Source organism: Sinocyclocheilus grahami, unplaced genomic scaffold, assembly GCF_001515645.1.
Source record: "Sinocyclocheilus grahami isolate Dianchi unplaced genomic scaffold, SAMN03320097.WGS_v1.1 scaffold1064.1, whole genome shotgun sequence".
In the NCBI taxonomy this organism is placed as follows: domain Eukaryota; kingdom Metazoa; phylum Chordata; class Actinopteri; order Cypriniformes; family Cyprinidae; genus Sinocyclocheilus; species Sinocyclocheilus grahami.
Genome location: NW_015506243.1, coordinates 6,478 through 20,110, shown reverse-complemented (window position 1 = coordinate 20,110; position 13,633 = coordinate 6,478). Strand labels below are relative to the sequence as shown.

At 36.2% G+C, this 13,633-nt stretch overlaps 3 protein-coding genes across 3 annotated transcripts in view; all 3 read left to right on the top strand.

The window, feature by feature from the left end:
- LOC107566251 (uncharacterized) overlaps positions 1-4,764 on the top strand; it is a 10,976-nt gene extending 6,212 nt beyond the window's left edge. Inside the window, exons 5-10 of the mRNA XM_016251641.1 lie at positions 4-273; positions 405-713; positions 2,153-2,215; positions 4,137-4,165; positions 4,415-4,483; positions 4,654-4,764. Of these exons, the coding sequence (XP_016107127.1) occupies positions 4-273; positions 405-713; positions 2,153-2,215; positions 4,137-4,165; positions 4,415-4,483; positions 4,654-4,764 (851 nt within the window). The remainder of the gene's footprint in view (positions 1-3; positions 274-404; positions 714-2,152; positions 2,216-4,136; positions 4,166-4,414; positions 4,484-4,653) is intronic.
- Positions 4,765-8,007: 3,243 nt separating this feature from the next.
- Positions 8,008-10,416, top strand: LOC107566250 (uncharacterized). The gene is made up of 4 exons (XM_016251640.1): positions 8,008-8,068; positions 9,514-9,828; positions 9,946-10,254; positions 10,340-10,416. The coding sequence occupies exons 1-4, from the start codon at positions 8,008-8,010 to the stop codon at positions 10,414-10,416; spliced, it is 762 nt and encodes a 253-aa protein (XP_016107126.1).
- Positions 10,417-11,996: 1,580 nt separating this feature from the next.
- On the top strand, positions 11,997-12,974 carry LOC107566249 (uncharacterized; the record flags this gene model as incomplete). Its single annotated transcript, XM_016251639.1, has 4 exons — positions 11,997-12,057; positions 12,092-12,394; positions 12,512-12,820; positions 12,906-12,974. Coding segments are annotated over exons 1-4 (742 nt in total), but the record flags the coding sequence as incomplete, so codon positions are not given.
- Positions 12,975-13,633: the final 659 nt, after the last annotated feature.

The window sequence follows — 13,633 nt, the reverse complement described above, 5'->3', positions numbered from 1 at the left end:
AAGATGTCCGTCTGTCCTGTAATAATGCTCTTTCTGGCTGCACATCAACTACATGGAGCTATAGCAGACATTCAGAGACAGTTGAACTGATTGCTGGAGGGATAAAGAAGAATGAAATCGAGAGACATGAGAGACTGCGTCTGGGCTCTGACTGCTCTCTGAACATCAAGAACGTCACAAAAGAAGATTATGGATTTTACTCCTGCCGACAATATGTGAATAAAGAACAACAACAAGGAACTGATGTATATGTTTATCTGCATGTTCTTCATGGTCAGTGTTTCTGTGAATTATTGTGGAATTATATATGATTATATGTTGAATTAAACGTAATTAAACAGTAATGTTCGTGTCCCTGAAAAGACTGAAATGTCGTGTAATCTGTGTCTGATTTTCTGTTTCAGTCTCTTCATCATCCTCACAGTCTGAGATCAGATCAGGCAGCTCTGTGACTCTCTCATGTCAGTTATATTATCATCGAGTCACGTGTGATTCTTTAGTTCGTTCTGAGGGACTTCAGCTGATCTGGGTGAATCAGGCTGGTGTGGATCTGCAGACAGACTCCAGATTTCAGATATCCTTCTCCTCAGGACAGTGTATCAGCTCTCTGACTACAACACTCCTGAATGAAGACCACAGCAGAGCGTGGAGATGTCAGCTTAAACACAGAAATCAGCTGAAGACCTCAGCCACATATACTGTCAAGTATCCAAGTAAATGATTTATATGAACAATTAATCATCAGTAATTTAAATATGATCGTAGTCTATGACGTATCTGAACCTTCATCTTTTACAGCTCCAGCCGAAACAAAGACACCGTCTCCAGTCACCAGCTCTGAATCCTCTGCAGCTCCAGCACAACCAGGTACATAATCAGCTGTTAAGATGAATGTTTGCTGTTACCTGAAGACCTCAGTCAGATACACTGACATGTTTTCAGATAAGAAACTACATTTATTTAATCAATTTCAGAAGAATCTCTGAGAGACATGACATGCCGAATAATAATGTCATTGATTCACGACCAACTGAAGGTTTATAGGCTGCAGATCACTGTGTTTTACTCACATATAATATAACGTTTTATAATGTTGATAAATGAACACAAACTGTATATCATGTGAAATTTGATTAAGTATGACGATATGATATTAGTTCAACCAGTGTTAATTTCGTTGACGAATAACTACAACGTTGACGACATTTTTTTCACCGACGACAACGAGACGATAATGAACTAAAACTATTTTTGAATGACAAAAGCTATGACGTAAATCTATTGACATTTTCGTCAACGAATAAAAACGAGACAAAAATGTTAGTGAGGGACGATTTGGGATGAGATACATTCAGAACGATTCTGCTGCGTGGTTCGGAGGTTATGCGTACACATGAGCCGGCGGGACATTAGCTAACATACACTTGCTGCACGTCGCATAAAACATTCAAAAAATGTCAATATGTGGGAGTAAGAGAAGAGCAGACATATGCATAAATCTGACGACGCAAGAGAGAACTCAATTCGGTCAGGTTTTCTGAGCAACAACAGAAAGACAGAAAATCACGCACTGTTCTTGACTGAAAAACTTTAGTAGCCTTAAAGATTAATCTAAATGTATTTACAGAAATAAATATGTCTGCTTGAAAGAATATAGAATATGGTAAAGAAATAAGTTGCTATAAAGAATGCACAATTAGCCTATATAGCCACTGGTATTTCATTAAAAAGTAGACGTTCTGTTCTTGTTCTTTGTGAGAAGTGGTTTTATTTAATTTTAACATGAAGACATTTTGTGTGTCACAACAGTTAAATCAGCGTTTATCATGATAAAACCTTAATATCAAACCTATATAATGAGTTTGGAAATTTTTGAGAAATGCTTAATAAACGCATTACACTGTAACTAAACCCATTCGATTTTTAAATTTACTGTCGATTTAGTCGACTAAAATCTTATGATATTTAGTCGACTAAAACTAAAAACAATTCAGATGACTAAAATAGGACTAAAACTAAATGGCATTTTAGTCAAAAGACTATGACTAAAACTACATCAGAATTTGCTGTCAAAATTAACACTGTGTTCAACAATATGATGCATCTGAACATTCATCTTCTGCAGGTCTAATGGGTTCACCACTGATTCCAGTCAGCAGCTCAAACTCTGAGAAGAAATCAAGCCAAACTACATCAGCAGCTCCTACAAAACAAGGTACATGATCACTGACATACATCTTCAGTCAATGAACAATGAAGTCAAACAGGGCTGAGATGTATTTTATAAAATATTATGCATAAGAACTAAAATCCTCCACCTTCTACAGAGAAACAGACTACCCTAACCCCTGAGACAACTTCAGCTACACAGCAAAGTATTTATAAATGTCTTACTCATTCCAGTGCTTTAATGTGACACAGTAGAACTGGTATTCACATATCTGATTTTTTTGTAGACTTTAAGAAAAGCTTATCACTGGTCTTGTTTAATTTGTAAACCTCAAACACTTGTCAATGTGAAAGCTATTTCACTCTTTCATCACATACATGAATGGGACTTTAGTTCTTTTAGTTTCAGGATGTATCTATTAAAATCATAGTGAGCACTTATTAATAATCTTTCTATGTTACATAGCACCTCAACAGAGAGATACACTGATATGGAGCTGCTGCAAACTAGCAGTTGAAATAAATCAAATTCAGTACTGCAAAAGCAATGTGTGTAAAGTTTATTTTGTGTTCATGCATTAAAATATAATTTTTTAATATTGTAGGAAACCTTTTCCTCTTCGAAGCAGAGACCAAGAGACGTTGAGATATCTTTCATACAGAAGTTACTCTTTATTGAGGACTCGCTGTGCGTCGTTGCAGTCATCCAAGTCTGACTATTGCTCAGCACAGTAGAGTTTATACCTTTCAAGGGGGAGGGATACATAGAGGTGGAGACAATCTAAACAAAGCATGCAAATGCAGTTCAGGAATCAGCCCGTTACCGGAATTTCTCCAGCCCTGATCTCATCAGCGTAACAGTGTCATTCAAATGCATAGGTGCTAATCCAATCAGCCTGACAGTATCGCCCTTACCTTCACATTATCATAGAGACAAAGGCACAGCTGTGCCTTGAGCTTAGCATTCACCTTTAACTTGGGACCCTGCCCAATGGTCAAGAAGTGCATAAAGACAAAAGATTAATGTCTCAGACACCTGGGCTGCCTGACTTGATCTTCTTAGAATGTCATCATCTTTGCCTCAAAATGTAAAACACAATGTACCTAACTTTTTGCAGTTTATATACTATTACATTGGAACCTAGATATAACATTTTATAAATTTGTAATCCAACAATACGGTGAATCTGAACTAAAAGTCCTTCCTCTATAAAATCAGCAAAAGCACTGATGCCAGTTACTGTATGTTTGCGAGTGATTTCAGTGGTTTTATTCACATTCTGGGGTTCTTCTAGAATCAGTCTCTAAATATACAACTGCTTTCTCTGTGGAGATTTTAGAACAGCTGATCACAACTCTGACTTCATGTCATGTCTCTACGGTACATCACCACCAATCCACCAATCCATAATTCTTTAATCGTGTCAATGAGATGTCAAGTCTCCAAACAATCCAAAACAATCATGTTACTTATTATTTTATTTTTCTGTCAGTAGTAGTTGTTTTTATATCTTTGATTTCAAAGACAGTAATACACAGTAGATGCTCTGCTGTTGTTTTCATCTGAATCTGAATGTGTCTCTCTATATAGTCTCTCCCGAAGTGATCGGGATTGTTGTTGCTGCTGCATTGGCTGTTCTGATCACTGCTGTTATTCTTTGGGTGGTTTGTAAAAAAAGAGCTGGTAAGTATTTGGAGTTTACAGGCATTACAACAGACAAGCATTTGAAAATATCTGACTTCAAGTATTTAGAGATAGGCACATCTGTTTCAGCTTCATCACAGAAATTTGCTAAGATGCGATGTTAAATATGTGGTGTGATCAAATGTTTGGCTTGATTGAACAGTAATCTACAAACTAACAAGAAAATGTTTTATCTGCATTAGAATTCTTCTAGACTTTTATAATTCATCGTTTGCATTCTTTTTGTTGGTGAGTTATCATAAATATTCCCATTATTTTTCAGATAACAGAAAAGGGACTAATGACTCTGTGGTAAGTATCATAAAGCCAATGACCCATGGTTGATACATTAGCTAGCTATTATTTTGTCTATAATCACTGCTCCAGGGCAGACTGTCTCAGTTATATGTGTCAGGTTAGATAAATGCATCAGCTGAATGAAAAGTTTGTATATTTACAAACGTATTATTATAGTTTATTTTTAAATGTCACAGATAACAATAAATTTAATGGAACCGACTGATGCAATCATAACTTCACCATGTTTCCATTCATGTTTAGGAGCAGAAAGGGGATGTGATTTATACTGAGGTTGCCACACACTGTAAAGTCCGAGCCAAAAAGAGCAAGGTGAGTAAAACACTTCCCTGTTCTTCTGCCGATGCCCACTATTGCCATCCACTTTCTCTTAACAGTTTGTACACCTAAATGAGTTTTATTCTTAGGCTCTAACAGCATGCTGTAATATTTGTGGGTTAACACTTGCATCTTGTTTGACAATATTTGTGATGTTCATGCAGGTTCATGATGATGATAAAGTGACTTATTCTTCCATCAGAGGAGCAACAGCTGGACCTCAGGATGACTGCAGTCAACTTTACGCCTCTGTGAACAAGAACCATCACAAATAAGTCAAACAGTCAATAATTATACGATTAGAGTATCATGTGTAGAGGAATGTAAACCTTATATAATTGGCTATATAGATTTCCATTGAGTGCCATTGTAAGTAATGTCTTAAATATATTAAAGGCATAATTCACCCAAACATTACAATTCTGTCATCATTTACTCACCATCATGTGGTTCCAAACTCATAAGACTTTGGGTTTGCATCCACAAAACCCATTGCCTAGCTGCCTAGACTTCCAATAGATGGACAAAAGTGATGAGATAATATCTTCAAAATAAATAAATAAATAAAACACCTAATTTGTCTTCTGATGATGAATAAACGTTATACCAAATTCCCTTTAAAGATTTTCTTAATTAGCACAAACTGACAGTTAATTAGTCAAACAAGGTAGGCTTGCACAGAACCACACTTTACATCAGGTTCATCATTCCTGGTCCGGCAGACACTTTACTGTAGAGTTTAGTTTCAACTCTAATAAACAAACCTGAATCAACCTTTTAGCTTTGTTGGGTCTAAGTTGAACTAAACATTTGGTACATTGCACCATTGTAACGACAGTCATTCGTAAATGGTTTGTAGCAACTACAGCAAAAAAGGCACAGTATATTATAAAAGGAAAATCACTTAAAGAAAGAAGAGGAGTTAACGCTTTAGATTACAGCCCGCAATGTACCGCGTAATTAAACAGAATTTACAGCGTACCTATTTGTAACTATAGAGTACCTCCACAGTACCTACTCGTAGGTATAAGGGAACAATATGCATCGTTTGGTGAATAAGGGCGTAATAACCTGCAAAATTATAAAGCATTTACACTGGAAATATTTTAAAACTAAAGGGCACCTATTCTGAAATGATGTGGTATGTATGACACACAGATCGAATTTTTCCGCATAAGCATAACTTACAGCTGTACGTATGTGTAGCTAAACGGAAATAATGTGCAATGTTTGGGTGATAAGGGGGTAATGACTTGGAAAAAATAAAAATAAAATTACAATTCAAAAATTTAAAATTACAGCCCACGGATGTTACACTTACACAGTAACTACATATAACAAGGGTGTATGTTTGCATAGTAGTTAAGAAAAATGTTGTAGTACATTTTATTCTACTTGCCTCGAACCACATACGGAAGCTCAACTGCACCAACAGCACTACAGCTCTCAAAAAACATCAATTATACAGTAAATATACATGTGTTGTGTATTATGATGTTATATTTATATGTAGAGCAGCTGGAAACAGGTAATATAGTTTTCCACTGTATTGCACCTCGACGTTACAATGCTGCTGACAAACTCGCTGCTAAGGTGATCATAGTCAGTGTTCTTTCATCAGGTAAATTGTCATACGGAAATTTCTAAACCAAATCATTGCAGAAACTCCTTACATAATTTCCTCATACTTTATCATCTCCATGATCCCACATAAAGAAGCACTAGTAAATACTATAGCATATATTCTTATGTAAACTGTGGTAAAATTTTATGAAGACTATGGTGGTTTTTAACTTTACTATAATTACTCAATTATAGCCTGCTATAGTATACTACAGTTTACTATTTGTATCAGTCATGTAATATATATGTTGTAATAATAAAATAAGTACCCACATCGTAGTGTAACAATATTGTCACGAATTCGGTCCATGGACTTCCGTTTATTCACCACCAGAGGTCACCCTTTCCATTACACTGACTCTCGCACAACACAAACTGTTGCATAGCACCCCAGACTACATATCCCATCATTCATTGCACGGTTTGCACACTGCACTGATTGCACTCATTGCACACAGCTGTTTCTTATCACCTCACTCACTATATAACACCCACTCAAACTGCCATTCTCTGCTGAGTATTGTTTAGCCCGTACCACATTCTGAGTCTCTGTGTTTTCCTTGTTTTGCCTTGCTTGTTTTCGCGGTTTCTGATCTTTGCCTGTTTTCCTGGATTTCTCCCTCTCGTCTCTCCCCTGTGATTCTGTCTGCCGATCGGTGATCTACGCTAGCCCTGGGACTATTCTTGTGTTTTGCCCGCCATATACCTGTTTGCCATTGTTTGACCCTGCCTGTTTACCACGTCTCTTGAATAAAGCCTGCAGATGGATCCACACGTCTCACGTCTCGTCAGCCCCGTCACAAATATACTGCATCATAAATTTTGTGTTATTACAAAAAGGCAACTTCTAAATCATAATATTGTTGCCTAACACAGTAGGTCATGCATACCACCTAATCTTAGAATAGTTACACCTTACTTATGAAATACTAACAGTATAAATACTTTGAATTTTCCAAGTCATTACCCCCTTATCCCCCAAACATTGCACATTGTTTCCATTTACCTACACGCACGTACAGCTGTAAGTTATGCTTATGCGGAAAATTTCGATCTGTGTGTCATACATACCACATAATTTCAGAATAGGTGCCCTTTAGTTATAAAATACTTCCAGTATAAATGCTTTATAAATTCGCAGGTTATTATCCCCTTATTCCCCAAACGTAGCATATTGTTCCCTTATACCTACGAGTAGGTACTGTGGAGGTACTCTATAGTTACAAATAGGTACGCTGTAAATTCTGTTTAATTACGCGGTACATTGCGGGCTGTAATCTAAAGTGTTACTGAAGAGGAAATGGTATCAGAATGTGTGAGAATTCACAGCCATCAGTCTAAACTGGTATCAGAGATGACCGGACTGTTCACTGTGGGTTGAACAAGTGTGGGAAAATGAACTGAGTTCTCACACTCTGTAGTATCAAGTTTCAAAAACAGCTCACAAAAAAAAAAAAAAAACTAAGGCAACATTTGAAGCTTCTGAATAGACATAACAATATATATATATTTTTTTTTTTTTTGCGTTTGTAGTCATCTTGTGTGTTTTGAGAGCTGGTGGATGCTTGAGTTATTGATGTAGATGCATTGTGTTTACAGCGTGATTGTTTTTAATGGCTACAGTTATACTGTATCAATTTATGTCAGTGCACTTTTGAAAATAGTAGTGTTGTGTTTCAGAGGTCACTTTATAAGTTAGAATCAAAAAACACCTAACTGCTATACAGTATGTTTTATAGAAACTTCTTTTCTTCATCAGTATAGTGTGAGTGAACTGCAGCTAAATGGTCAGTTGGTGAGATCAGAGGATGTTAACACCCACAAGATGAGCTAATGATGTTAGAAGGTTAGAGCTGTAAATATAGAGTGAAAAGAAAGATTGACAGAAACAGAAAATGGCTGATAAGCGTCACATGTGTCTGCTGGGACTGATCATGCTCTGTGCACTTCTCACAGGTAAAGACATCTGTATATGATCTATAAGATAAAATATGTGTGTGATGTGAACAACCATCTATCCAAACAATTTAGTTTAATTACTCTGACATAGTGTCTGGAGTTTGAATGTGCACAGTTTTATTTTGATGAAATTCATTAAGTCATAGGAGTAAATACTGTTGTATTCTTTAATGCATGTTTAGAACTGTGCATATACTACTGTCACACTCAAAAGTCTCTTGCAAAGCTCTATTTATGTTAAATGTATCATGAAGTGAACTCTGCAGTATTCCAGAAATCAGGTTATGTGACATGCCTGGGTTAGATTATTATTATTGTTATTATTATTATTATATGCAAGCAGATAATTCAACGTTTGGCTCCAAAAACTGAATTAACAATCAGAGTATGTATCCATAGCAACCCATTATCTGAACATAACTGGCTCTGGAGCAGTCTGAGTTTACTTTAGATGTATTCAGCACATGCGTCCCGTTAATGAGGGCCCAGGTGATGTGACCGATGTCGCACATTTATATATATATATTTATTTTTTATTTTTTTAAGTGCAATAACAAAGCAATGATTATTTGATTTGACTCTAATAAATTTTATTCTCGTCTCACACAGTATGGATCTGCATTCAAAAATGATTTTTGCAACTGAACATTTTCTGTAATTTTCAGCCCTAACTCTGCTAGACGTGATGACTGTCAGTCCACAAAACCAATGCTGTCGGGTCACATATTTAGTATTTATAAATTATTAGAAAAAAACAAACACTATTTTATATTTCAAATAATTAAAAATCACTTGAAAACCACAAAAATATGATTACTTCATGTTGAATGTCAACTCCGTCACTGGCCCGTCACCAACATCAGACAGAAAACCGTACGGTGTCGGTGATATCTGGCAGTGTTGACAAATTTGGCTTCATGTAGCAGCCGCTTTGTTTTCTCTGTTGACGCTAGATGCTCATAGAACCTGCTTCAGGAGAATAACATTATCTAAACATTTCAAATAAGTTCCTCAGAAACTGGAAGATGGTGTTGACATATCATGGTCGTGACGCTGGAAATATTAACATTAGGACTCCAAATATTCTAAAACTATAAAACTGACCAGAGCTGACCTGTCTGACACTGCTGTACTCTGCAGAGGAGGAATGTGACGAGGGGTCCTTTACACTGACAGCTGCCCCTCATATTCCCTGATGTTTTTACATTTTAATGAATGTCTGACGGTGTTGACAAAAAGTGGGGACACAACTTTGAAACCTTATGAAACACATGTGTCCTCATTTTTCATTGTATCATGTATCATTGTATCATTGTACCATGTATCATTTTTAAACCTACAGTTACAGTAGCTGGATATGTTTTCTCCCATGTCTCAAGAATCAGTGATTTCATAATCAAGTCATTAACCCACATTATTATTATTATTATTATTATATGTAGGTAGCAGTGGAGCAGAAGTGACTCATGTGTTCTGCAGTTCTGGTGAAGATGTCCGTCTGTCCTGTAATAATGCTTGTTCTTGCTGCACATCAACTTCATGGAGCTATAGCAGACATTCAGAGACAGTTGAACTGATTGTTGGAGGGATAAAGAAGAATGAAATCGAGAGATCTGAGAGACTGAGTCAGGACTCTGACTGCTCTCTGAACATCAAGAACGTCACAAAAGAAGATTATGGACTTTACTTCTGCCGACAATATGCGTATGAACAACATCACAGAAATTATGCACATGTTTATCTGCATGTTCTTCATGGTCAGTGTTTCTGTGAATATTATGATTATATGTTGAATTAAACGTAATTAAAAGTAATGTTTGTGTCCCTGAAAAGACTGAAATGTCGTGTAATCTGTGTCTGATTTTCTGTTTCAGTCTCTTCATCATCCTCACAGTCTGAGATCAGATCAGGCAGCTCTGTGACTCTCTCATGTCAGTTATATTATCATCGAGTCACGTGTGATTCTTTAGTTCGTTCTGAGGGACTTCAGCTGATCTGGGTGAATCAGGCTGGTGTGGATCTGCAGACAGACTCCAGATTTCAGATATCCTTCTCCTCAGGACAGTGTATCAGCTCTCTGACTACAACACTCCTGAATGAAGACCACAGCAGAGCGTGGAGATGTCAGCTTAAACACAGAAATCAGCTGAAGACCTCAGCCACATATACTGTCAAGTATCCAAGTAAATGATTTATATGAACAATTAATCATCAGTAATTTAAATATGATCGTAGTCTATGACGTATCTGAACCTTCATCTTTTACAGCTCCAGCCGAAACAAAGACACCGTCTCCAGTCACCAGCTCTGAATCCACTGCAGCTCCAGCACAACCAGGTACATAATCAGCTGTTAAGATGAATGTTTGCTGTTACCTGAAGACCTCAGTCAGATACACTGACATGTTTTCAGATAAGAAACTACATTTATTTAACCCCTTAACTGTCACACGTTTACTTCAGTATATTAGGATTAAATCCTAATCTAATCATGACAAACTATATATTGCTGGAAAGATCTAAGACTCCTAAATATATATATATTACCACTATTTGTTGTTAAAAATGATGTAGAAACAGTAATAGATTACATTATGACAAGAGTGCACCTCAAAACATACACATCATAACAGGAGTTCTGTCACAAAAAATATTTTTCGTTTCCTTTTACATGTTTTAGTAATCATCATAAATTATATATCATTTGAAAGCTTAAAACCTCAAAATTCATCCTGCGAAAACTATTTTCAAATCGGAAATTGCATTACTATGGAAATGGTACTTTAAAATATTTTAGCAGGCTCCTCCCCTTAGTGGGGGTGTCATATTACAAAATGTATTACGGTCTTTTCGAATCCAAACTTTTTATAATCTTGACAAAATACATATCGTTGGAAAGATCTGATTCTCAAGATTCTATATTTTTTGTGATAGAAGTAATATTGAGAGAGAACTGCATCAAATTCAGTGGCATTTGTATGGCACCTGGTGGCTATATATGGTATTACACCTAAACAAAATTGTATAGGAACCTCATTTTTTTATATCAACTTCAAATTTGGAACACAACTTATTTAGACACATGGCTATAATTGTATATCAATTTTGGATTAAAACCTATTTTGTAAAATATTTACAACTGAGCTCACAGCACTGAAAACAGCAGAGTATAAAGAGGAGAGAAGACGACCAGTAGGGCTGAGGATAAAACGTGACTTCTGGTCTGCCTTTTGAGAGCTGGTGGATGATTGAGTTATTAATGCAGATAGATTGTGTTTATAGAGAGAGAACTGCACACACTGATCTCACACCTGAGAAATATTGTGTATCTTAGTCATTCAAAAGACTCTCTTATCCAGAGCAACAAACTGCTTTAGTTTTGATATGTGAGGCTTCAGATAGCAAGCACATATTGTCTGAATGCTAACCATTAGAGAGTGAAGTACTAAACAACAAAAACCTGCAAAAGCAGCAACAAATGCACTGATCATGATACCATAAAATATAATAATAATAAGTCATAGTAGAATGTAATATTCAATTACATTCTATTTTTGCTATTTTTGGAGAAACAAAAATAAAATACCTTTATATAATCACATCAGCCAGTAATTTTCCAATTTCCAATTTTTCTTATTTTTTTTCTAATGTCTTTCTTATTTTTCTTATTTTTTCAGTTATGTATCTGTTCATGAATTTCAGTGGTCACTTGCTAAGATAGAACAATAATAATAATAATAAAACATAACTGCTATGCAAAGTATACATTTAGATACTTCTTGTTCACACATATAGTGTGAGTGAACTGCAGCTAAATGGTCAGTTGGTGAGATCAGAGGATGTTAACACCCACAAGATGAGCTAATGATGTTAGAAGGCTAGAGCTGTAAATATAGAGTGAAAAAAAAGATTGACAGAAACAGAAAATGGCTGATAAGCGTCACATGTGTCTGCTGGGACTGATCATGCTCTGTGCACTTCTCACAGGTAAAGACATCTGTATATGATCTCAGCAGTGGAGCAGAAGTGACTCATGTGTTCTGCAGTTCTGGTAAAGATGTCCGTCTGTCCTGTAATAATGCTCTTTCTGGCTGCACATCAACTTCATGGAGCTATAGCAGACATTCAAGAGCAGTTGAACTGATTGCTGGAGGGATAAAGAAGAATGACATCGAGAGACATGAGAGACTGCGTCTGGGCTCTGACTGCTCTCTGAACATCAAGAACGTCACAAAAGAAGATTATGGATTGTACTTCTGCCGACAATATGTGTATGGAAAACAACAAGGAACTGATGCACATGTTTATCTGCATGTTCTTCATGGTCAGTGTTTCTATGGATATTATGATTATATGTTGAATTAAACATAATTAAAAGTAATGTTTGTGTCCCTGAAAAGACTGAAATGTTGTGTAATCTGTGTCTGATTTTCTGTTTCAGTCTCTTCATCATCCTCACAGTCTGAGATCAGATCAGGCAGCTCTGTGACTCTCTCATGTCAGTTATATTATTATCAAGTCACTTGTGATTCTTTAGTTCGTTCTGAGGGACTTCAGCTGATCTGGGTGAATCAGGCTGGTGTGGATCTGCAGACAGACTCCAGATTTCAGATATCCTTCTCCTCAGGACAGTGTATCAGCTCTCTGACTACAACACTCCTGAATGAAGACCACAGCAGAGCGTGGAGATGTCAGCTTAAACACAGAAATCAGCTGAAGACCTCAGCCACATATACTGTCAAGTATCCAAGTAAATGATTTATATGAACAATTAATCATCAGTAATTTAAATATGATCGTAGTCTATGACGTATCTGAACCTTCATCTTTTACAGCTCCAGCCGAAACAAAGACACCGTCTCCAGTCACCAGCTCTAAATCCTCTGCAGCTCCAGCACAACCAGGTACATAATCAGCTGTTAAGATGAATGTTTGCTGTTACCTGAAGACCTCAGTCAGATACACTGACATGTTTTCAGATAAGAAACTACATTTATTTAACCCCTTAACTGTCACACGTTTACTTCAGTATATTAGGATTAAATCCTAATCTAATCATGACAAACTATATATTGCTGGAAAGATCTAAGACTCCTAAATATATATATTACCACTGTTTGTTGTTAAAAATGATGTAGAAACAGTAACAGATTACATTATGACAAGAGTGCACCTCAAAACATACACATCATAACAGGAGTTCTGTCACAAAAATTACTTTTCGTTTCCTTTTACATGTTTTAGTAATCATCATAAATTATATATCATTTGAAAGCTTAAAACCTCAAAATTCATCCTGCGAAAACTATTTTCAAATCGGAAATTGCATTACTATGGAAATGGTACTTTAAAATATTTTAGCAGGCTCCTCCCCTTAGTGGGGGTGTCATATTACAAAATGTATTACGGTCTTTTCGAATCCAAACTTTTTATAATCTTGACAAAATACATATCGTTGGAAAGATCTGATTCTCAAGATTCTATATTTTTTGTGATAGAAGTAATATTGAGAGAGAAATGTACGGTGGCCGAGAGAGCTCAACGCGCTGCAATTTAAGAAAAC